This window comes from Tubulanus polymorphus, chromosome 2 (assembly GCF_964204645.1).
Source record: "Tubulanus polymorphus chromosome 2, tnTubPoly1.2, whole genome shotgun sequence".
Taxonomy (NCBI): Eukaryota; Metazoa; Nemertea; class Palaeonemertea; order Tubulaniformes; family Tubulanidae; genus Tubulanus; species Tubulanus polymorphus.
In genome coordinates, this window is record NC_134026.1 from 31,213,159 (window position 1) to 31,236,347 (window position 23,189).

Consider the following 23,189-nt stretch of genomic DNA (forward strand, 5'->3'; position numbering starts at 1 on the left):
CGTACTCCTCACCAGCATCAAATTCAAAGAATGATAATAATAGATTGATAGCTGAAGAGTTTATTTTACTAAAATACATTTATTATGAAAATATATCTACAAATCTATTGATACAATAAAATATCATACCTATACTGGTACATAGTTTATAGGACGGGTTGAGCTCTGACTGACTGACTGACTGACACTATATTCTCCTTTTCTACTCAAAGAGTATTTCTTTACAGATCAGATTTATCCTGACCCATTGAATTATAAGATATTCTTATAAGGTTTCTTATCAAGAGGTTCCTTGTGCCACTCTTAACTAGCGACAACAACTAGACACCCGCAATTCAAATTTCGATGTTTCCTTGTCGAGGATGTTGTCTGATCTGTAAGAACTCTGTTTACAGTAAACTACTAACAAAACTATGGTTCGAGATGTTTCCAGGGGAAACAAACAAATATATAAAACCAGATAAATAAAAATGTTAATAATAAACCCATGGCGAGGGTGTATTCTCGTGAGTCGCCCTGAAACTCGGGGAGTAGCGGGAACAGTACATGTTCATCACAAACATCCCACCAGCAAATACCAGCTCTACGCATTACTGTATGATTCCTGTAAAACAAATACAAGTAGGTATCAGTAATCTGCAGCTTATCAGAAAAACAGCATCTGATTATCTTTGTGTCTGGTCTGGGGTATTGGTAGTCGTTGTTATGGGTTCCTCAGTAACGGCTGTTTCGGGAACAGTGGCTAGGTACTAGACTAGGGTGAGGGATACAGGCAGCAGATTGTCTGAGGGCTGTCTGAATACCAGACGTTGTTACAGTGGCTAGTAACTAGACTAGCCTGAGGAGGTGCAGGCCACAGGCAGCAGATTGTCTGAGGATAGTTAGTTACCTAATCGTTGGTGGTAAGCTTTTTATAATCGGATGGGCTTATACCAAGAAGTGGTTTGTGAAAATATCCGATCATGAAACTAAACCACAGACAGGTTACTGACTAGTCTGAGGGGTAGTATGAATAGCGGACATTGTTACAGTCTCCTACAGTGCAGGATACAGTGAGCAGATTGTCTGTATGAATAGCAGATGTTATTACGGTCCCTTAGTCCAGGGGTGCAGGCCACAGACAGACGATGAATTAATACTCACTGTGTCGGAGGGTAAGGAATCAATCCATTCACTTTAATAAATTGGACCGTTGATGTCAATTGAAACGGTTCAATTTGTTGACTGTTTGGTAAACATCGTTTAGACTCTGTTCCACTACAACTCAAATCTATCGATGATATTGTGTAACTGAAAATAGAAACCAATGTGAAACATGATTAATTAAAACAACAAAATACTAAACCACAGACAGGTTACTGACTATCAGCTCCACAATCTCTCAGCCACTCTAGCCCTCAGCTTTACAAACTTAGTATAATCATTATAAGGGATCAAGTGTCTTCACTATCATATCCTCTATTGATCTTCATGTTTACAAATATTTCACTAGCCATGGGTATATGTGAAAAGCCTTCTGTGATTGGCTGTTGATGTCAATTACTAAACTGATTGATATCTAGGGTCACCACCAGATGGAGCTAATCCTAACCCTAGTGGCTGACTAGACAGGTGGTCATGTGACTGGTCACCTGTCACTCACAGCTAGGGTTAGGGTTACTGGAATTCCCACCAGATGGAGTTAACCCTAACCCTAGCTTCTGATTGGCTGACTAGACATGTCACAGGTGGTCATGTGTACATGTCACATGTAGGTGAGTGATATGATTGGTTTAGGTTGAGGTGTGACATTTGTTCACATGTTTGCAATAAAAACAATTTATCAGAAACATAGGAAAATTACAAATAGTACATCAGGTCCAATACTCTGAATAATGAGTGAGATATTTATCACTAGCTATGGCTATTCACTAGATCATATTGTCTGAAGTACATTTGGTTCGTAGGACTGATAGTGAAATCCCAACCCCTCCGTGATATTGACTCCCATCAGCTCAAAACATCTCTGTTCAAGCTCCCTCGATAGTAATTCTATTATTTTCAAAGCCCTACACACACAAGCCCTACACTAATCAAGGATTGTTGATCCCCTTATCGACATCATCTCTTCAATATAACTTACTTGATATAAGCGCCCATAATTCTGTAAATAGATTTTCCTTTAATTTCTCCAGTTTGACTGTATATCACTTGCAGGTTTATTCCCGTGGTTATATTTTCACATTGACCCTTTATCACGTCGTAAGGCTCGTAAAAAGCGCGCTGTCCCGGATCTACAGTGGTGCTAATAGGTGGCGCAGTAGTAGCGTTAGTAGAAGCAGACGTAGGTCGAATGTAATTGATAATGTTTTCCCTGAAAAATAAAACACATAACAGATTTGTAAAGTATTTGGTGAATTGTTAACTAATTTCATGTATTTTATGTACAAAGCAAGAAGTGAACAATTCTCTCTTCCTCCTCTCTCTCCCCTTCACCCTCCTCCTCCCCTCACCCTCCCCTTCATCCTCTCCACCTCCTCATGCATGAGTATCAGTGACCCCTTACCTTATAATTGGAATCCAGGCGTCCGTTTTAGTTAAATCGGGATTTCCGATCGGTGCTATAAAATCAGCGGGCATCGCAGCGTTTAAATTAGCCAGAATCAGCTCCCTAAAACAAAACCACGTATTGAGTTTTGAAAACAATTATCGCGGAAAATATAGAATTCTCAAATATCTTACTTTAAATATTGGCAGTCGTTAAAATCTGAGAGTTTCAGATTGATAAAACACGCGCTGGAGACATCGATAGCGAACGGAACCTCGGTGAGACGAGAGTTTGAACATAATCCGTCTGCTGTCGGGAGGAATATATTCACTGATCGTGAAGCGTCGATACGTGTTAAACTGTTCTGATTGTTGTAAACTCCGACACCAGCAATCAGCGGTTTATCAATATCATAACCTACAAAATATCATCAGAGTAAACAAAACAGTTTTAAATTCAACAGTGGATTGAACACATGGGTAATTGTTTTTCAGGGGTACTGGGTACTTCAGAACTTCCATAAGACCCTCATGATTTGATGAGTACCCTATAAAGTATTTATCACTTTATGTCAGGAAGGCAACGTTGTGGAAGAAAGTAATCTGTGAAGGGATCTCGTTTTTCTGCAAAACTAAGGCACAATTTGGTTAAAAGATTGTGGACATTTTTTTCCTATCAGACAAACTGCCAGAATCAACAATTTCTATTGAAATATCTGGTAAAACAGACAGATTTAGGACTGTTTATAAAATAATAACCTGAATTTCCTGAAAACGGTTGATACAGATTCGCTGAAACCTGAGTTTTACCGCGAGGTTTAAATTCTGTTTTATATTTCTGATTCAGTATCGTCGAAAACGTAATTGTATTCGTGCTCGTCGTTGTCTTGGTAACGTTCAGTTCTGTTGTGTTGCCCGATATTGTTTTGTTTTCTAGAACGGTAAAAACGGTTTGTATTGTCTCATTAATAGTTGTTTCCACGGGAACGTCAGCTAACACGTAACGCGCAGTGAGTTTAGTAAGAGTCGAACCGGACCACTGAAATTGATAATTGACATCGATCACAGAGTTCCTGCAGACGTTATTGATTGAATCCCAGACGGGTTCCGGGGGCTCCGTTAATCCATCATCAAAACTACATCTAGCGGGAAGAGTATTCGGCACCGGTCTCGATAGCTGCTCCACACCACCTTGACACACAAATTTCTGCCCTCGGAACGAACACCCGGTCACATTATTTAAACCTTTAAATAGTGAATGTTTTAAAGGTTGTTTGGCGGAGGAGGCGCCCGTGTTGATGATATACGAGTTTAAATCAGTCGCGCAGTAGTAACTGGCGTCGACAGTAAGCGGCGTTAATCCGTTATACGTAGTAGAGATTCTAACCGGTGTCGAGCAGGGGCGTTTATTCGTACCCATCGCGTACATCCTCGCGTTTAAACGAGATCCCCGATTCTCGCAGAGAAGTTTCGAGATCTCCGTTTGACAATTCGATGATTTATCGATCAAATAACGAACGGGCGATTCGGTTAAACATTCCCTTGATAGGTAGCGCTGCGGTAGAGATAGTGAACCGCGATATTTTACGATTCCGTCGGAATAAATCACAGTTGTTAATTCAGAACCGTATTTAAAATCGACACCAGAAACCGGTGGTTCTTTGATAAACGATGATTCACTGAAAATAGAATAAATGAAGAAGTAATAAATTGAAATCAAAAAGTTGATTGATTTTACGTGGAATTTTTCATTTATACGCCCTCCGACCCTCAAGGAACCAGTTCCACAGTTCTGAGATAAATTAGAGTATAGGCATCAAAAATGATTTGGGGCCAGTTGCTAAAAAGTTGGTTAAAGTTAAAGTAACCAGGGTTCAGTTTGACAAAAAAGTTTAACTGAAATTATTGGTGTTATTGCTAGTGGTTACTTCATGTTTTCAATGAAGTAAAACCAATTCAAACTTAACCGATTTAGGCTTTAACTTTTTCATGAAATTGACTCCTAGGCTCGGTTCCGCTGTTGCGAGTTTGAGTTAACTCCTCAGAGTTACAATCAGTTTATTTTCAATGTTTTACGGTAACTCTGGAGTCAAATTTAACTCAGAACTGTGTAACTGGAACTCAATGTTGTATTTAGCAGGTAGTAATAGTATAAAGCACATACCGCCAGTTCGATTCATTGATTGATGTTAGTTTCGTCGTAATATCTGCTTGTGTTGATATTTTATTCTGCGGTAGATGATAATATCCCAACCAAGCGTTAGTCTCTCTCCAGACGCACATGAATCTATCGTATTGTTCTGCGTCGTAACGATCGTTCGCTTCACATTTATGATCGGGAATCGAATCCTGTTTAGTGCCTCCGTAAATTCCGGTAAAACAGTGAAACGTTGAATTATCGTCACCAGTACAACTCTATATCAAATATACAAATTACACAAACACCTCTTATCACAAAAGCTTCTTCCTTAGAACCTAATTTTCTAGTTCAGTACCGGTAAGTAAAGAGAACCTCTCTAAAGTGAACAGAGAACAATTTTTTCTGGTGCCAAATGAACCTTGACCCGTCTATAGAAAACAGCGTCCATGTACCAGTTAGTCTGGAGAGTCAAAATGTCTTTACTTTAATAGCGGTGATTATCATTGTAAACTATTCATGGCTGATTTACTGTGTAATTCTGGATAATTCTATTGAATAGCGATGTATGTATTTTACTTAATGAGGAATCTTCAGATCATTGACTTGAGTGACTACGGGGTGATCCCCTCTCTCCCTCCCCTCCCCCTCCCCTTCACCCTCCTCCCTTTCAACCTCCCCCCTCCTCCCCTTCGCACAACACTTACTCGGTCACAACAACAATTATTATCACATTGATTCACTGTTAAATCACAAGTACACGGTGATACTTCAACAAACGCGGGATTCTGTAAGACTGTTTCCTTCACTGTTACACCAGATTCTATAAAAAACATAGATATAAACCTTGTCGCACTTACAGAGACTCAGTTACATAGTTGTGAGTTAACTAAGAGTTAGAATCTCGGTCAAATATCTACTTGCAACTACGTAACTGAATCCTGGCTTCAGTTGCACAGATGAGAGTTAAATTAGTTCATTTTCGATGTTTTAACTCTAAGTTAAATCTTAACTCATAACTGTGGAACTGGATTCAGTTCCACAGTTGTGAGTTGTCACTCTTAAATGATTTTCGATGAATTAACTCTGAGTGGAATCACATCATACATCATATGTTTTAATACTGACCTGGCGAAGCCGTGAAATTAATCGGTTTCTCTGGATACAGATTCGCCGCTATGATCATCGTTGCCGTGACGTTCTGATATTTAGGATTTTGATTGTTGTCGGACGGCGAACAGCAGACGACTGTTAATAATTCACTAACGCGAGCTGACGGAGCTCGTTGAGATCTCGATATCGATATCAGTTTATAACTCTCACCATCCTACCATTAAATATCAAATGAATACTTTTAGGGAGCATCTCAAAATATGAATCTTTTATAAGATAATCTATGAAATGGTCCCTAATGATGGCTATTTCTGAAGATGGAGGGATGTACGTGTTGAATACTCACAGCAGCGATGAATGTCATCGAACTCGGGGTTAAAGACCACGATGAATTGGAAGCCGTTGTTGTAGATTGAGTTGTTAAAACTGGACCAGCTGAAAATATAAAACATTCAACTGATTTAATCCATGAATTCATTCATCCAGACGATCAGCACCTCCTGATCCCAACAAGACAAACATTCAGCCTCCATCGCCTCCAGACGATCAGCACCTCCTGATCCCAACAAGACAAACATCCAGCCTGCTCCAAGTTCATACAGTAAAAGAGTTTGTTGGGTCCAATAGAAAAAATTATAACGTTATCACGAATTAAGCGTTAATAAGAATGTTATTCTAATTAACAGGATCAATCTCTATTCTAAGATCGAAGGTATTTTCATTTTAGCTGGATTAGGCAAATTTGTTTTCTGAAAAATGTTAGGGTTGAGCATGAATTGTGGCATTGACCGTGTTATAACAGATGTAGAGCTATTCATTATGATAAACAGCGCCACCTATTATCAACGGTTTGTCTTATTGGCCGAAGATGGCGGCCCATACACACTTACAAGTAGTTGGAGCACCAGTTGTTGGAGCACCAGAAGTCGGAGCGCCGGTAGTTGAAGAGGCTGTATTCGATGGAGTAGTTGATGACGATACACTCGGAGTAGGAGCCGTAGAAGTATTATTCAGTCCGGGTGTAATACTAGTTTGCGTGTAACAGAATCGAGCCGCGTTCTGCGAAACGAATCGAGCATGAATCGTATCGGAGACAGGAATCAACGAACATTCGAAATTCACGTCCAAACCCGATATAGATAAACTACTATCCAACACTAGCGACACCTATATGTGAAATTAGAGAATACGTCATATGAATTTAAAACTATTATTTTAGAAAATTTGTGGGATAAACATTAATAATCGAGGGTTGCAAGTAAAACTGTTATAAAATCGATGAATTAATCAAAATGTCTTTCGAAAAGAGTTCAGTCTTCCGAGATATGTTTAATAGGAGCGAGATAATACAATCAATAAATCAACTTACTTGAAATTGATTTGAAGTAATAATGGCAGTTTCAGGTAGGAATTGAGCTGCGCCAGTTCGCTGGACGAACTTCTTTCTTACGCCTAGAAACAAATACAGTTGTTATTAATAGTTTCATTGAGGGGAAGGGGGCGCAGGAATAAGGGTCGATTCAGTCGATACTTACCAATTGAATTCGAATTCAAAAACTGATTACCGGTATCCGATTGACCTTGACATTGTACGAACACTTCACTTCCTCGCGTGACGATCGAATAAGGAACCTGTCGACAACAATACAGAAACCGTTATAACGGTTTATAATTCAAATTATACGAACTAACGAGTACTTACCACGGATTTACTGTTGCCGATAGCGACTTTAACAGACGGTATATTCAAAACCAAACCATCTTAAATAATGAGGAATATAATGAGGATTAATGAGGATTAGTGAGGTGAGTTCGATATGGTTGGAGGGTGTGATCTATACTAACCCGTTACTCCAGTCGCAGTTTGAGAACAAGTTATCGTTACATTAGCTCCAGAAACTGGTTCACTGTAATGATAATGATAAACAGGAATTGTCACCGACACGGTCTGGAGTGAGTAGAATAATGATGCAAGATGAATGTACGAATTTTACCTGAGTTCAATATTGAACTGTGAACTAGTGACGCTGTTCATGTTGGGTACAGATACAAAATCAGTGTAACACAATTCAACAGTCGGGGCTTTAGTAACCGTCAATAACCTATAAAATACATGAAAATCAGCTACATTTATGATCAGTTCTTTGGGAAAATCTCATATCAATATCAGATTGATATTTGAACTCACCGAGGTTGACTGATTATCGATATCGGATTGAGATAAAGCGATGATATTTGAACTCACCGAGGTTGACTGATTATCGATATCGGATTGAGATAAAGCGATGATATTTAAACTCACCGAGGTTGACTGATTATCGATATCGGATTGAGATAAAGCGATGATATTTGAACTCACCGAGGTTGACTGATTATCGATATCGGATTGAGATAAAGCGATGATATTTGAACTCACCGAGGTTGACTGATTATCGATATCGGATTGAGATAAAGCGATGATATTTAAACTCACCGAGGTTGACTGATTATCGATATCGGATTGAGATAAAGCGATGATATTTGAACTCACCGAGGTTGACTGATTATCGATATCGGATTGAGATAAAGCGATGATATTTGAACTCACCGAGGTTGACTGATTATCGATATCGGATTGAGATAAAGCAATGATATTTGAACTCACCTAGGTTGACTGATTGATGTTGTTCTAGTAAACTGCGGAAATGTAGTTTGAGTTCCATTGATAATTGTTGGTGTAAAACCCAGTGTAATTCCATAACAACGGATATTTACAGCTCTACCAGATTTCTGAATACTAACAATATATAAACACAAATTCATAAGATATTCCAATAAGACAATAATCAAAATCCTTGGTCAAAATTCCGCCACATTCACATGTGGATCCATTTCCTGGAACTGGATTGCTGAGAACAGATTATTACATTAAAACCTATCAATTATACAAATTTAAAAGATTGAAAGCAAAATTCAAGAATTTGATATCAAAAATTGTAAGATAAGAGAAAACTGGTCTCTAGAGAAAGTCTGGAAAACATTCAGTTTTTTAATTCTGATTAGAATTTTTAATTTTGTTGATAAGAAAATGGATGGATACCTGAAGGTGACTGAAGCAGAGATGGAGACAGCAGGTGTTACCGTTACTGGATTAAATATAACACTGGTAAAACCGACGCTTGCCGCAGGTGGTGTCTGTTCACACGTAATCGATACCTATAAATAACAACCAATCAAAATATCTGTTGTGTACGAGGAGGCAGGCACTGGCAAGCATATACTTACACTATTACTACTGATTGTAGATGGCGCTCCGTTAGTTGTAAGATAAACAGGAATCGAACCTGAACCAGAATTTTCATTGAATATAAACCCAGCGGCCGGGACTGTGGGGGTCGTAGAGTTAATAATCACTAAACCATTACTGATTCCTGTAAATAATTAACACCGAGCATCTTCATTAAATAACAGCAATTTCTTCAATTATTTTGCTTCAATTAGTTCAGTTTCATTTCAGAGATAGAGTTAGTTTTAACTTTTTTATATAAGATGAACAAAGTGACTAAAATGTTCGAAGATAGAAACGAGAACTGGAAAACAGTTTATTGAATACCTGGACCTGAATTTTGAAAACCCGGAAGTAAGTATGTTGACATTAGCAACAGCGATTCAATGTAAAATTACCTTGTGATTTCACACAACTCAAACACAAAAACAGCGTCAAAAGAATGTCTCCGATTATAGAATTCATTTTGGTGCCACGAGTTGTTACTGATATAAACAGTTTCCGCATTATCGCTGTTTAAACATCAGGAATCGTAAAACTATTCCGAAAGTTAAGGAATGCCGCCATCTTTACGGATGTGGACGAAGAATCGGACAAATAGAGAATAATGAATCGGGCTGCGGTATCCTCACGTGCCAAAGTACGCTAATAACCCTAACCCTTGAACTGTAAAATGCTCTTTGAACGAATGAATGTCAGATAAAAAGCCAATATCGTCCCAGAAATGATATCATCATCCTGTTATTATCCTCCTGTAGAGAATCACCTCTAAATTCCACAAACAGTCAAATATATAATTACGATATTTATTTCATATTTATTTCTCACATTCTTTTTAGTAACAAATATTTCCAAAGTTTACATTTTTATTTTCTGGCAAAATTTTTCTCTAATTCAGCGTTTGTTCTTTGAATATTATAAATATTTCTTTTGATTCGATTTTCAACTGAACTCATTGTTACGTGATTCGCTAACATCGGATTAACAAAGTCCTCTTTTACACCAGTAGGTGGCACTACTAGTTTATCATCTTCTTTTTTATATGATTTTACGTTTAATTCCCGTTCCGTGTTACGCTGTTTAGCGTTATCCATCATTTCTTGTAGTTTACGTTGTTTATCACTAGATGTAAGTTTCTGTGACGATTGCTGCTGCTGCTGCTGCTGCTGCTGATGTGGAGGCGATTTAGAATGTTTGTGATTAGATCTCGCTCTCACTGCCAGAGACCTTGACCTAGATCGTCTCCTAGGTGACCTCGACCTAGACTGTCTCTTAGACGACCTCGATTCAGGTCGTCTCCTAGGTGACCTTGACCGGGACCGTCTCTGAGGCGACCTCGATTCAGGTCGTCTTCTAGGTGATCTCGACCGGGATCGTTTCTTAGGAGACCTCGATTTAGGTCGTCTCCTAGGTGAACTCGATCGTTTCCTAGGAGACGGTGATCGCGATCTCCTCCGCGTCCGTCCGTCGTTACCATGACGACCTGTTTTAACAGAATTTTCGGTAGTTTTTTCACTTGATTTCGATTGTTTGTATTTTTTCTCGACAATCTCGAGATATTTCGTAAGAATGTCCTCATCACTATCATCATCGCCATCTGACTTCTTCTTTTTCTTCTTTCTTTTTTTCTCTTTTTTCTTCTCTTGTTTCATAACGTCGACTTGTCGTTGAAGTTTTTTCATTTTGATCGGATTTCGTAGAATTTCTCTGCGAGCGTCGTCCTGTTTTTTACGGATCGCGAACAGCGGATCTTCTCTCATTTTTGTTTCCATGTCGATATGAGCGCGACCGGCCGCTATCGGATCCTCGAATATCGATCCTATCGGTTCCGGTTTATCTTCAAAACGAGTCTCTTCGAAATCTTCAAAATTGTTTATTTTTCGACCCAATAAAAATTCTTCGCCGTCGACTTTACTCGATTTATAAAGAAAATTCACTTTATCTTCTCCATTTTTTTCCTCTTTTTCGCGCATTAATTGTCGCATTTTTCGTCTCTCGTCGTCCGCCATTTTATCACGGTTGTTGATTCTAAAAAATATTTAAAAAAAGAATTCTATTATCAGCCTCTCAGATTTGTCACAATCAGATGATCTCTACCAATATCTCCCCTCTCTGTCCCCATATATCTTTTCTCCATTATCTAGGGATCAGTCAGTAACCTGTCTGTGGTTTAGTTTCATGATCGGATATTTTCACATAAGCCCATCTGATTATAAAAAGCTTACCACCAATGATTAGGTAACTAACTACTGATGCTGCTGAGGTTACAATACAGGATTCCTTTGCTTTGCTCATATCTAATTGGTTTAATTTGAATTTTGGTGGTATGTATAGTAGCTTTGTTCATCCAATAATGTATAAAAATAATAGGGTAGTAGGCCTTAGACTTTGTTTAGTCTACTACTAGCCGTTGGGACAGTGGTAACAACGACTGCTATTCAGACTAGGTAGTTGGTAGTTTAGTAGTCTGCTGAATACCAGTCGATGTTACGGTTCCCTGTTTCAGGAACAACGGCTAGGTACGTAGTTTAGTAGATTATTTCTGTCAGTTCCTAGGATGAATAGGTTGAATCTTCGAATTTGGACCCCAGTTAGTTACAGGAAAATCGTGAGACTGTATTAGTGTATCTGACTTTTTTTTGTCTATAAAATTATTCAAGTTCACAGTCACAGCAGATTCTTCAATATCTATTGTCCTTAAATTATCAGATTCACCATAAAAATAAACGCAAGTGAAATACAGAACTCGCAAATCACATTTCTTATAAGAACCCTATCCTAAATTCTAGATATTTACCCGTGAAAATAAAGGAAATTTCCGCGTCAACTCAGCAACTCAATTTATTGAATTGAATTTGAAGGGTGCTTACTCAAATCCAGCGGCGAAAACTTGCACTCGCGTGCCACAGTAGCGATGTTGGTTTTACATGTATTTCAGTAAATATGCTGTTACACCGATCTCAGTCTATGGCTACAGTGATCGTCTTGTCTTAATTTAGGTGTAATTGTTGTCAGAGAATGAAATTACCATTATTCAAGTTAAATTATTCATTCGTTTGGTTAAGTTTTATGTCTATAATTTCACTTCTTATATTGGTTCAACTTGAGTCCGGCCGGAAAAATTAGTGAGGTGCAGTTTCTTGATGGCGAGGATGTGCGTTACAGTGCAGGATGTCATGGTGTTATTTTACCTTTTTATGAAACTCTTTCTGTGTTTTATTCTTGCAATCTACTTCTTTTTTTCAACCGAAAAAATAATCCCACCACCAACTGGTCTGCCGACAAGCTTAGATGGGATATCAACAGCACAAAACCATACGTCCCGACACTGCACATTACACTGGGCCCGTTGACAGTTTACGCTCAACTCGCAACTGGCAACTACTAAAGCAACTGGCAATGTCGTCCCAGGGCTTCCATATGAAATATCAGCACAGCCGCCTATAAGTGATAGTCTGATATTTTTCAGTGTTTTATGGACCAATGACTTGGCATTTATTTTTGCCTATAATGCGGATTTTTCTACCAATTCAAATTGTTTTAATCAGTTGTGAAACAGTTGTATTACAAAAATGTCAAATATATGTTTAGTGATGAATTTAATGTTGTTTGCTAAACAGTTTTTCTGGTGTATGACTCTTACAAGGTCTGAGATGTCATAAAAGCGTAATTAATGTGAAGTAATTGGCCTATACTCATTTCACGGTCAAGAAAAATAAATGATTTTCTTTGTTGTTGTTTTTTTTTTTGAAATCTCTAAAATGTCGGTGATGAGTTGCGGGTCTTACCTGACTCAGTTTCACAAGTAGGATCCGATTCTAAACTTTTTAAGACAAATTGAATTATGTGTGGCTCACCGCGGTAATCATGTCATTCATGCCCATTATTTATTTGTTGGAAATCCACAAAATTATTACAAATTTATCAACGGTTTTTCTGCGCCTATATCTTTACTGTAACACGATAGGTTGCTGTGGGTAGCCCTTACTTCATTTGATATTGGGCGTTTTTGCGACCTCGACTTTTTTGCCGGTACACTATTCCTACTGTGGCATGCGAGTAATAAATTAGTTCACATATTCACCGTCAACGATATGTATAGGGGCAGCACTTGACGGTTACGATAAAGAGATGCGAAATTCTGAAGGTCGTCGAGCAAGTCGACCCGCTTGGTTTTCGCTATGGTAAGTCTACAATATTTAACCGACTAAAACACAAAAATGCATAGTTTGGGCCAGAATTCCTGACCAAGCAGCTAGAGACTAACCCCTAAAAGGAATCCAGTGGGATTGGCAGACTCTTATTGGGGCTCGTCTGTGGACCCAAGGGCCCAATTCATTCAGACTACTCTGCTTTCTCAACTCCACAAATCCTTCTTCACTAATCAGAGGCTGCCTGTCACAGTCTAATCCAATCCAGTAGTATTAGTAGTATTCTCCTCCCCTCTTTCCTCCCTCTCCCCTCTCTCCTCTCTCTCCCCTCTCCTTTCTCCCCTTTCTCCTTTCCTCTCTCCCCTCTCTCCTCCCCTTCCCTCTCTCCCTCTTTCCTCTCTCCTCCCTCTCCTCTCCTCTCTCCCTCTCCTCTCCCCTCTATCCTGTTTCATGTTGGGCTCTTATATCCAGATCAATCATAAAGATATTACAGACACCAGGTGGCAGTACATAACCCCCCCCCCCATCTTGCAGCACAGCAGGATTTATTTATCATGGTATGAATTATATCTTGCAGGATCAAAAACTGACAGTTCAACAGCTGTATACAAGTGTATATGACCAGTGTTACTCGCCTTGTGGTAAATATCTGGCCGCGTGTAATAACTTTGGGAAAATAGCCGTATTCAAGTAAGTTATCATTTAACCAAATATTTAATGCAGATTTAGTTTTTGTTGTTTAATCTATTCATAGTAAAACGATACCCCTTTATTTTAGCATTTCAGCCGCTTTAAGTCCGGAGGGCAACGAACAAAACTGGAGACCTGTTTTTAAATTCACAGGTAAAATAACAGTTTCAATTATTGTCACCGTAATAACTATTGATGAATGTCTATTTCGATTCGGTTTAAGCAGACGCTCGCTGTCCTAGCACAGGCAGTTTTAGTAGAATACACCTGATATAGTCGTGTTCAAATGACCAGCACTAAATTGAACCAGCTAGCTTGAAATAGAATTTTTAATCCATTCTATACTGTATTGAAGGATTTTTTTTAAAGTCTTCTTTTACTCAATTAATTTCTTCTTAAATGAATCAGATTTAAACCGATGCCTGTTTAAACAATTTGAAATAGTCATCAGTACCGGTACTGTACAGTACTGGTACTAGCTGTACAGTACCGGTACTAGCTGTACAGTACCGGTACTGTACAGTACCGGTACTAGCTGTACAGTACCGGTACTAGCTGTACAGTACCGGTACTAACTAACTGTACAGTACCGGTACTAACTAGCTGTACAGTACCGGTACTAACTAACTGTACGGTACCGGTACTAACTAACTGTACAGTACCGGTACTAACTAACTGTACAGTACCGGTACTAACTAACTGTACAGTACCGGTACTAACTGTACAGTACTGGTACTAACTGTACAGTACCGGTACTAACTAACTGTACAGTACCAGTACTAACTAACTGTACAGTACCGGTACTAGCTGTACAGTACCGGTACTGTACAGTACCGGTACTAGCTGTACAGTACCGGTACTAACTAACTGTACAGTACCGGTACTAACTGTACAGTACAGTACCGGTACTAACTGTACAGTACTGGTACTAACTGTACAGTACCGGTACTAACTAACTGTACAGTACCGGTACCAGCTGTATTTAGTCCCACATTTGAAGTTCGCACAATTTGAATTCACTCGAAGGCGATGCCGGTCTCAGATGTACTTGAGAGTTTGTATCATTGAAACCATTGGTCAATGAGCAGATATAGTAAAACCAAGCTCCGTCTGAGATGAGTTGTTTCGATTGGAAGGTACACGGTAGAGTTTTATTGAGGTCTGTAGACTGAATGTATGTCTGATATTCAACATTACCAATACCTGAAATAAATACAACTCACTTTAATCTAGGCCTATATACCCTGGACCCAGTCCCACAGTTCTGGATCCAGTTCCACAGTTCTAGATCCAGTCCCACAGTTCTGGACCCAGTTCCACAGTTCAGGATCCAGTCCCACAGTTCTGGACCCAGTTCCACAGTTCAGGATCCAGTTCCACAGTTCAGGATCCAGTCCCACAGTTCTGGATCCAGTTCCACAGTTCTGGATCCAGTTCCACAGTTCTGGATCCAGTCCCACAGTTCTGGACCCAGTTCCACAGTTCAGGACCCAGTCCCACAGTTCCGGTCCCAGTCCCACTGTTCTGTTCTGAACCCAGTTCCACAGTTCTGTTGTGGACCCAGTTCCACAGTTCTGAACCCAGTTCCACAGTTCTGAACCCAGTTACACAGATCTTATATTGAAATATATTAACTTTTACTTAAGTTAGTAAATTTTTGAAGAGTTATGCGACAATTATTAAACTTACTAGTCATAAAGCGTAGTTGATACGTATTAGAATGATTTGTAGGGTGTTGCATGATTAAACCTTGTACAGGTTGAGTACGAGACCATTTTAAACACGAGAAATTATCGCCGTCATAAAGAGTACTGTAGTCAATAGAGATAATGTGACCGGCCGAGCCATCTAGAAACTGAACGATCGGCATCGATAGACGTGACCCTAGAGTGGAATTAAAACAATATCGTCAAATTTATTGCATAAATAAATTGACGATTTGAAAGTTATTTACAGTTAAACTCGCGTTGAAATACGTCATTTTAGAAGTTGTCATATTCCTGAAGTCATTAAGAGTCCCATAATTAATTACTTATCATTTGGATAAATTATCAATATTATGATTTGTGCCAACTATGACGACTTCAGCAGCTACAGCAGCAGCTGCAGCAGCAGCAGCAGCAGCAGCAGCAGCAGCAGCAGCAGTAGCAGCAGCAGCAGCTACAGCAGCAGCTGCGAGTTTCACTGTAATTAAATCATACTTAAGCTGCAGTAACACGGTTTACTGTTGCACATGTTTTCTTTGCCTTCGTAAGGGACACATTTTTCCTCTAGTCCACAATTGATCTGAAATTGAACGGACAATGAAATAATCAGGATTCAAATATTCTAGACCGAGATTCCACTTCCACAGTTCGAGATCCACTTCCACAGTTCTGGGCTCAGTTCTACATCAGGACCCAGTTCTACAGTTCTAGGCCCTGTTGCACAACTTAGTGAATTAAGTCTTAAATCTTAAGACTGGTCTCAGTTATAAAATTGGCTATGGAACTAAGATATTCTTAGACTGGTCTTAAATCTAAAACATAACCCAGGGGCCGGTTGCATAGTCATGGCTTAGACTTAAGACCAGTCTAAGAACATCTTAGGTCCATAGACCACTTTTAGACTTAAGTCTCAACTATGGAACCGGCCCCAGGATTCAGTTCAATAACTATTGGTCAATGTGACTCAAGAGGTTGAAATAAGTTAATTTCTAAATATTTGATTCAATTGTCTGATTCTATGTATTTTATTAGTATCTCCTTCTTACTCCGTTTTGTTTGTGGCAGAGTTCAGCCGCGTAGAATCTGAATTCACTGTCGTTGACGAGAGTCTGTGGTAGATCCGTATAAATACTTCTGCTCGATAATTCACACAGTTTTTGATTAGGAGAATAATTGACCGATTGACAGGAAGTGACTGTCAGACACGAGTTCACGCAATCCGTCGAACTTCGAACTGATTTAGTTTTAAATATTCTTTCGTTTAAACGCTTCCCTTTCAATGCGCACATAACTCCTGAATTACACCCGGACATTCGAAACAACGTTCCCCCGATTATACAACCCATATCTGAAAAGAGAGAAAAAATAGTGTTGAGTCAAGAGGTGAATTCCAGTCGTTGCGTAAAACAAAAAAAGAAATAAGAGAAATGTCGGGAATTTTGGATTCCCCGATCTGTGAGAACTCTGAATCAATAAAACCTGATCAAGTGAAAATTTACAACCAGTTTCTTATGCTGGGAAATGCCAGGGCATTTTGGATTCCCGATCTCTAAGAACCTTAAATACATCTAAAATCTAGAACCATTGATACTTGAAACAACCGACGGTTGAATATGACCGGTATAGAAGTTTATTCTAACAGTTACGTGGTTTTAACTAAACCTTGTCATCTGAGACATGAAAACCCTCAGAATGAACGAGGAACCTCCTAGTACTATTGATTATTTTTTATACTCTTTTTTACTCGTTTGTTATAAATCCAAAAGTTTCTAAGGCTTAAGCTACTTTTTGTAAGTTCTTACAGATATAACAAAACCTGGTGAGGATTATTTACATAATGTGTATAAGTAATAGTTGATTTATGTGAGGAAGTTGTCAGTGACAAGTGTTGTGCAGTAAATCAGCTCTGGTTGATTGATCGTATTTGATTATTACTGTTCACAATGTCCGCCGTCATTCGTTCGTTCGTTTGTTCCTGGTTTCTATATAAACAAGTTGTTTATAAAGTTAATTACGGTTCAAATTCTGTAGAAACTTCTCTCAAATATTCTAAAACATGTTTCTTTGAAGTTTACTTTGAATTTTTTCAAATTTCCGTAGTTCTTAGTCGTATACGGTGGAACTAACTGTAATTTCGATCTCCAGATTTCTTCGATGAATTAAATAAAATCTGAATTACGAATAATTGTCCAAACGGTTCCAGCTTAAATGGACCAAATATTTCATTCGTATTAAATGAAAATCCTGGTTGAAAAATCTGTATTAAGTGAGTTCAAATTCAAGAGCTAAGAACAATATAATCATGATTGTAATAAAAATTGGTCTAAATTGTGGTAAATTGAAATAGAGTAATTCAGTAAGGTCTGGACTGCTTTAAATATTTCAATTGAATTTAGAATCTGAGAAATAGAAGGTTTTTCCAAAATTTTAGTAAAACTTTAGCAATTTGAGCGCTGAGTGAGCATTATTCTATTGTTTATCACATTTGTAAATTTAAAAAACCTGATATTTATTTTAAATGATGATGAATTCATGATAAATAAGATTTACTCACTGAAAACAATGGTTAAAATAAACCAGTTCATGATGTGACAGTCCGACCGCTGAGTTCTCACCTACCACTAGTAACAGTCCGACCGCTGAGTTCTCACCTACCACTAGTAACAGTCCGATCGCCGAGTTCTCACCCACGGCTAGTGACAGTCCGACCGCTGAGTTCTCACCTACCACTAGTAACAGTCCGATCGCCGAGTTCTCACCCACGGCTAGTGACAGTCCGATCGCCGAGTTCTCACCCACGGCTAGTGACAGTCCGACCGCTGAGTTCTCACCTACCACTAGTGACAGTCCGACCACTGAGTTCTCACCCACGGCTAGTGACAGTCCGGTCGCCGAGTTCTCACCCACGGCTAGTGACAGTCCGATCGCCGAGTTCTCACCCACGGCTAGTGACAGTCCGGTCGCCGAGTTCTCACCCACGGCTAGTAACAGTCCGGTCGCTGAGTTCTCACCCACCACTAGTGACAGTCCGACCGCTGAGTTCTCACCCACCACTAGTGACAGTCCGACCGCTGAGTTCGGCTAGTGACAGTCCGGTCGCTGAGTTCTCACCCACGGCTAGTGACAGTCCGGTCGCTGAGTTCTCACCCACCACTAGTGACGATAAGACTCCCTGTGATTGGTTTTATCGACGCTGCTCGCTGCATTTAACAACCAATCTAATAAAATAATCGCTCGTATCCCATTACGATCGATCTGCTCAAATTCACAAACTGTTTCATAAAACTTGTGTTAATTGTTATTATTTGTTTGTGTAGCTCACGATGGCCCGGTTTATACTCTAGTATCAACTGATAGATTTTTAATCAGGTAACAAAACTTTCATTTTGATTATCAAAACTTAATCAATTATTATAATAAAGTGTAATAATGATATGTATATTTCAGCGCTGGTACTGGTGATATTAAAGCCTGGATTTGGACTGATATAATCAGAGCTGATAATTTCCACAAGGTAATCTCATTACCTAGTATTTCTAAATCTCAATCTAAGTGTCAGATTAAGGGGGTTTGTCTCGGGGGGGGGGTGGACCCCTGCTGTCCCGCTGAGGTTGCCCTTTTTGTCTAGGCAACTGATTAAAACCTATATATTTAGTACTCGCCCTCTTGGAAACTACATCTTTTAAGACAAATTTGGGGATCCCACCAGTGGCCGCTTTATCCGAGTAATGCCTTTTCTTCTGGACCCCCAAATTCCAATTTCCCTAGGTGTGTTCCTGAATTTATTTGAAATTCATCAATTAATACATCGAGAATATTGTATGTATTTCAGACTCCGAATGTCGCGTGGTGTTTATCAGTTCCAGGAGAGTAAGTTCACTTTTCAATTAAAACTCAATTACCGGGGTAATTGTGACTGATTTTAGACTAAGTGAAAATACTTTTTATTATCATTCACATTTTCAGAAGTAGATTTGAACATCCGGAAGTGAATTCACTGGTTCTCGATAACAAGGTATTGTAAAATCAATCTCTCATTCGTGTTACTTTATCACCGTAGGTTCAATTTGTGATCATCCACATGGACCTGACTATTTTGAGAGGTCAATTACTACCAAACATATCAAAATACCGGTACTCTGAAAGTCTGGCTTGCGATGTGTTCTGAACTTCATCTGAGACATTTTTACTTGAAAATGAGTTATTAGCAATAAGACATTTTACCTAAAAGTGATCATTCATACTTTCATAAGACACTGGTGAATGAATGTCTTGAGGAAACCTACATTAAACCCGCATGTATATTTTCCTATTCTGTAAAGTGTTTTTAACTATTTTCTAATTTATAGAATGGTACGAATAGTTTATTTGGAGCAGGAGGTGATGGTAATGTTTATATGTGGGATTTAGAATCTGGAAAACTTCAGGTAAAACAAAAACAATCCATGATTTCATAATTTCGCATTAAACTTGTACGTGTGAGGTTTTAATTTCAGAATACATTTAGAGGCCACACGGATTATATTCATAGTTTAACATTACGTAAAAGTAGTAATGAATGTTTATCAGCTTCAGAAGACGGAACCGTTCGAGTTTGGGGTAAATAATAACTTTCATCTCAGCATCCAGTTCCGCAGTTGTGAGCTGAGAGTTAACTCTGAACTCAGCATCCAGTTCCACAGTTGTGAATTAGAGTTAACTCTGAACTCGGGATCCAGTTCCACAGTTGTGAGTTAGAGTTAACTCTGAACTCAGGATCCAGTTCCACAGTTGTGAGTTAGAGTTAACTGTGAACTCAGCATCCAGTCCCACAGCTGTGAGTTAGAGTTAACAGTTCCACAATTCTCAATTGAGATTAGTTCATGTAGGGAAGTACTACTGGTATAATTCATTCGCTTTCCATATTCAAATATATACCCGGGTAACGATGGAGTCCAATTTGTACTCCACAACTGTCTAACTGGATCCACAACTATTGAACTGGATCCACAATTGTGTAATTATTAATATTGATTGATGTGTATTATTGGAAATACATTTTGTTTACAGATGTTCGAATACCGCAGGAAGCTGCTCACGTTATTGAGCCGTATAAAACTGAACGTTGTAACCGTCCACATTTAGGTAAATGGATCGGTTGTATCGCGATGGATTCAGCTGATGATTGGATGGTAAGACACTTTAATATTCTCCATTTCAACCTACGCACTATGTTTCCAATTGCATACCAGTTAAACTTATTGAAGTCATCTGCAGATAGGTCATCACATTCCTGAAGTTGTCACAATATTCACCGAGTTATATTTCCAATTTAATTTCACTAAATGTAAGTCTTCACATTTACTGAAGTCTTTAATTAATTATTGAGTCCCAATTTGTATTTATAATTCATGTATGTCGTGTCCCATAAGTCTTTATTTAGATAAGTCATCAACATAAGGCTAAACAAAAATGATACCTTGTTTCTCCGCAGCGGCCGGGTCATTTTAGTAAAATATGATAAAATTTATAAACAGTTCATTTCTATAGCGGCCGGGTCTGTTATGGTAAAATTGATCACGATTTTAAAAAAAGTAATGGATAGGGTAGATAGGCGGCCGGCCGGGTCAACATTTAAGCTCAGCAGAGCGGAGAAACAAGGTATCATTTTTTTTAGCCTAATCATCATTGCAACTATGATGGCTTAAGCAGCAAGTTTCACTTTAATTTGGGGGTGGAGCTAATCTGCGCAGAACTTCATGAGTGTCTCCTATGTGTTTAATGCTATAAATTGTGAACTGTGTTATGATGTATTTGATAGGTTTGCGGAGGAGGTCCTAATCTATCGTTATGGTACATGCGTTCTCTGGCTCCTACGACTGTCTTCACCGGTAGCAACGCCTGTCATCAATTTGTTAAATTTCACGAAGACACAGTAAGTTTCATCGATCGACCACTAGATGGCGTTAGTTGAGTATTTGGTAATATTTCTCTTTCGCTTGTTATAGATTATTTCTGGTGGTAATGAAAATCTGGTCACTCATTGGAATATCAGCGGAACATTAAAATCTCAAGTTCCCTGTTCCTCAAACAGTGTCTATAAAGTTTGCGTCAACGACAAATCCGATAGCTGCAAGGTATGTGTAAAATTCGTAAAGGAATTCTAAATATTTTCTTAGATTTGGAGCTTATTTCTGATGAAATGAATATATCTACATTTCTAGGTTCTCTCCGTCAGTGGAAACAGTGCAAACATCGATATCTTCACTAATTTCGGATATAAAGCATTTTCATTGTGCTTTTAAAAGTGAATTTTATTGTTGTAATTTTGTAATAAACGTGGCATTTAATGTGTAACTTAAACACGCACTTCTCTCCTGTCGATTTGATTGTACTAGACACTAATACTCCACTCATCTGGTAGGAGAGGGACAGAGACATCAGAGAGAGGGAGGAGAGAGAGACATCAGACTAGAGAGAGAGAGAGGGAGGAGAGGGAGAGATATCAGACTAGAGAGGGAGAGAGAGGGAGGACAGGGACAGAGACATCAGAGAGAGGGAGGAGAGAGAGACATCAGACTAGAGAGAGAGAGAGGGAGGAGAGGGAGAGATATCAGACTAGAGAGGGAGAGGGAGGAGGGGACAAGAGACAGAGAGAGGGAGACATCAGACTAGAGAGAGAGGGGAGGAGAGGGACAGAGACATCAGAGAGAGGGAGGAGAGAGAGGGAGGAGAGGGAGACATCAGACTAGAGAGAGAGGGGAGGAGAGGGACAGAGATATCAGACTAAAAAGGGGAGATATATCAGACTAGAGAGAGGGAGGAGAGGGAGACATCAGACTAGAGAGAGGGAGGAGAGGGAGACATCAGACTAGAGAGAGGGAGTGGGAGAGATATCAGACTAAAAAGGGGAGAGAGGGAGGAGAAGGAGACATCAGAGAGTGCGAGGAGAGGGAGACATCAGACTAGAGAGAGGGAGGAGAGGGAGACATCAGACTAGAGAGAGGGAGAGGGAGAGATATCAGACTAAAAAGAGGGGAGAGAGGGAGGAGAAGGAGACATCAGAGAGTGCGAGGAGAGGGAGACATCAGACTAGAGAGAGGGAGGAGAGGGAGACATCAGACTAGAGAGAGGGAGAGGGAGAGATATCAGACTAAAAAGAGGGGAGAGAGGGAGGAGAAGGAGACATCAGAGAGTGCGAGGAGAGGGAGACATCAGACTAGAGAGAGGGAGGAGAGGGAGACATCAGACTAGAGAGAGGGAGGAGAGGGAGACATCAGACTAGAGAGAGGGAGAGGGAGAGATATCAGACTAAAAAGAGGGGAGAGAGGGAGGAGAAGGAGACATCAGAGAGTGCGAGGAGAGGGAGACATCAGACTAGAGAGAGGGAGGAGAGGGAGACATCAGACTAGAGAGAGGGAGAGGGAGAGATATCAGACTAAAAAGAGGGGAGAGAGGGAGAAGGAGACATCAGAGAGTGCGAGGAGAGGGAGACATCAGACTAGAGAGAGGGAGGAGAGGGAGACATCAGACTAGAGAGAGGGAGGAGAGGGAGACATCAGACTAGAGAGAGGGAGAGGGAGAGATATCAGACTAAAAAGAGGGGAGAGAGGGAGGAGAAG

At 39.5% G+C, this 23,189-nt stretch overlaps 3 protein-coding genes across 4 annotated transcripts; 1 reads left to right on the forward strand and 2 right to left on the reverse strand.

Moving 5' to 3' along the window:
* Positions 1–58: 58 nt before the first annotated feature.
* LOC141900426 (uncharacterized) lies at positions 59–9,599 on the reverse strand. Of its 2 annotated transcripts, none has more exons than XM_074787320.1 (20): positions 9,440–9,599; positions 9,041–9,186; positions 8,856–8,971; positions 8,421–8,552; positions 7,771–7,878; positions 7,622–7,683; positions 7,479–7,537; positions 7,312–7,408; positions 7,146–7,228; positions 6,667–6,943; positions 6,123–6,211; positions 5,792–5,990; positions 5,371–5,471; positions 4,691–4,941; positions 3,286–4,205; positions 2,722–2,944; positions 2,546–2,650; positions 2,123–2,353; positions 1,144–1,290; positions 59–604 (listed from the first exon to the last, which is right to left on the reverse strand). In XM_074787320.1, the coding sequence occupies exons 1-20, from the start codon at positions 9,546–9,548 to the stop codon at positions 412–414; spliced, it is 3,648 nt and encodes a 1,215-aa protein (XP_074643421.1). In that variant the 5' UTR covers positions 9,549–9,599; the 3' UTR covers positions 59–411. The 2 variants fall into 2 exon arrangements, with proteins under 2 accessions (XP_074643421.1, XP_074643420.1); XM_074787319.1 differs by having other exon boundaries at positions 5,371–5,486.
* Positions 9,600–9,870: 271 nt separating this feature from the next.
* Positions 9,871–11,888, reverse strand: LOC141900084 (uncharacterized). Its single transcript, XM_074786815.1, has 2 exons — positions 11,839–11,888; positions 9,871–11,069 (listed from the first exon to the last, which is right to left on the reverse strand). The coding sequence occupies exon 2, from the start codon at positions 11,048–11,050 to the stop codon at positions 9,908–9,910; it is 1,143 nt and encodes a 380-aa protein (XP_074642916.1). The 5' UTR covers positions 11,051–11,069; positions 11,839–11,888; the 3' UTR covers positions 9,871–9,907.
* A 1,277-nt stretch (positions 11,889–13,165) lies between these two features.
* Positions 13,166–21,923, forward strand: LOC141899798 (THO complex subunit 6 homolog). Its single transcript, XM_074786328.1, has 13 exons — positions 13,166–13,225; positions 13,770–13,882; positions 13,971–14,035; positions 18,906–18,957; positions 19,036–19,102; positions 19,421–19,458; positions 19,555–19,603; positions 19,938–20,015; positions 20,085–20,187; positions 20,638–20,759; positions 21,389–21,502; positions 21,576–21,704; positions 21,792–21,923. Exons 1-13 carry the CDS (start codon positions 13,223–13,225, stop codon positions 21,870–21,872), a joined length of 1,014 nt encoding a protein of 337 aa, XP_074642429.1. The 5' UTR covers positions 13,166–13,222; the 3' UTR covers positions 21,873–21,923.
* Positions 21,924–23,189: the final 1,266 nt, after the last annotated feature.

Coding starts and splice junctions, on each gene's coding strand:
- LOC141900426 (XM_074787319.1), bottom strand. CDS start 9,548: ATGCGGAAACTGTTTATATCAGTAACAACTCGTGGCACCAAAATGAAT. Junction 1,291..2,122: donor ATTATGGGCGCTTATATCAA/GTAAGTTATATT, acceptor TTCTATTTTCAG/TTACACAATATCATCGATAG. Junction 605..1,143: donor ATTCCTTACCCTCCGACACA/GTGAGTATTAAT, acceptor TTTGTTTTACAG/GAATCATACAGTAATGCGTA.
- LOC141899798 (XM_074786328.1), top strand. Junction 14,036..18,905: donor ACCTGTTTTTAAATTCACAG/GTAAAATAACAG, acceptor TTGTTTGTGTAG/CTCACGATGGCCCGGTTTAT. Junction 20,760..21,388: donor ATTCAGCTGATGATTGGATG/GTAAGACACTTT, acceptor TGTATTTGATAG/GTTTGCGGAGGAGGTCCTAA.
- LOC141900084 (XM_074786815.1), bottom strand. CDS start 11,050: ATGGCGGACGACGAGAGACGAAAAATGCGACAATTAATGCGCGAAAAA.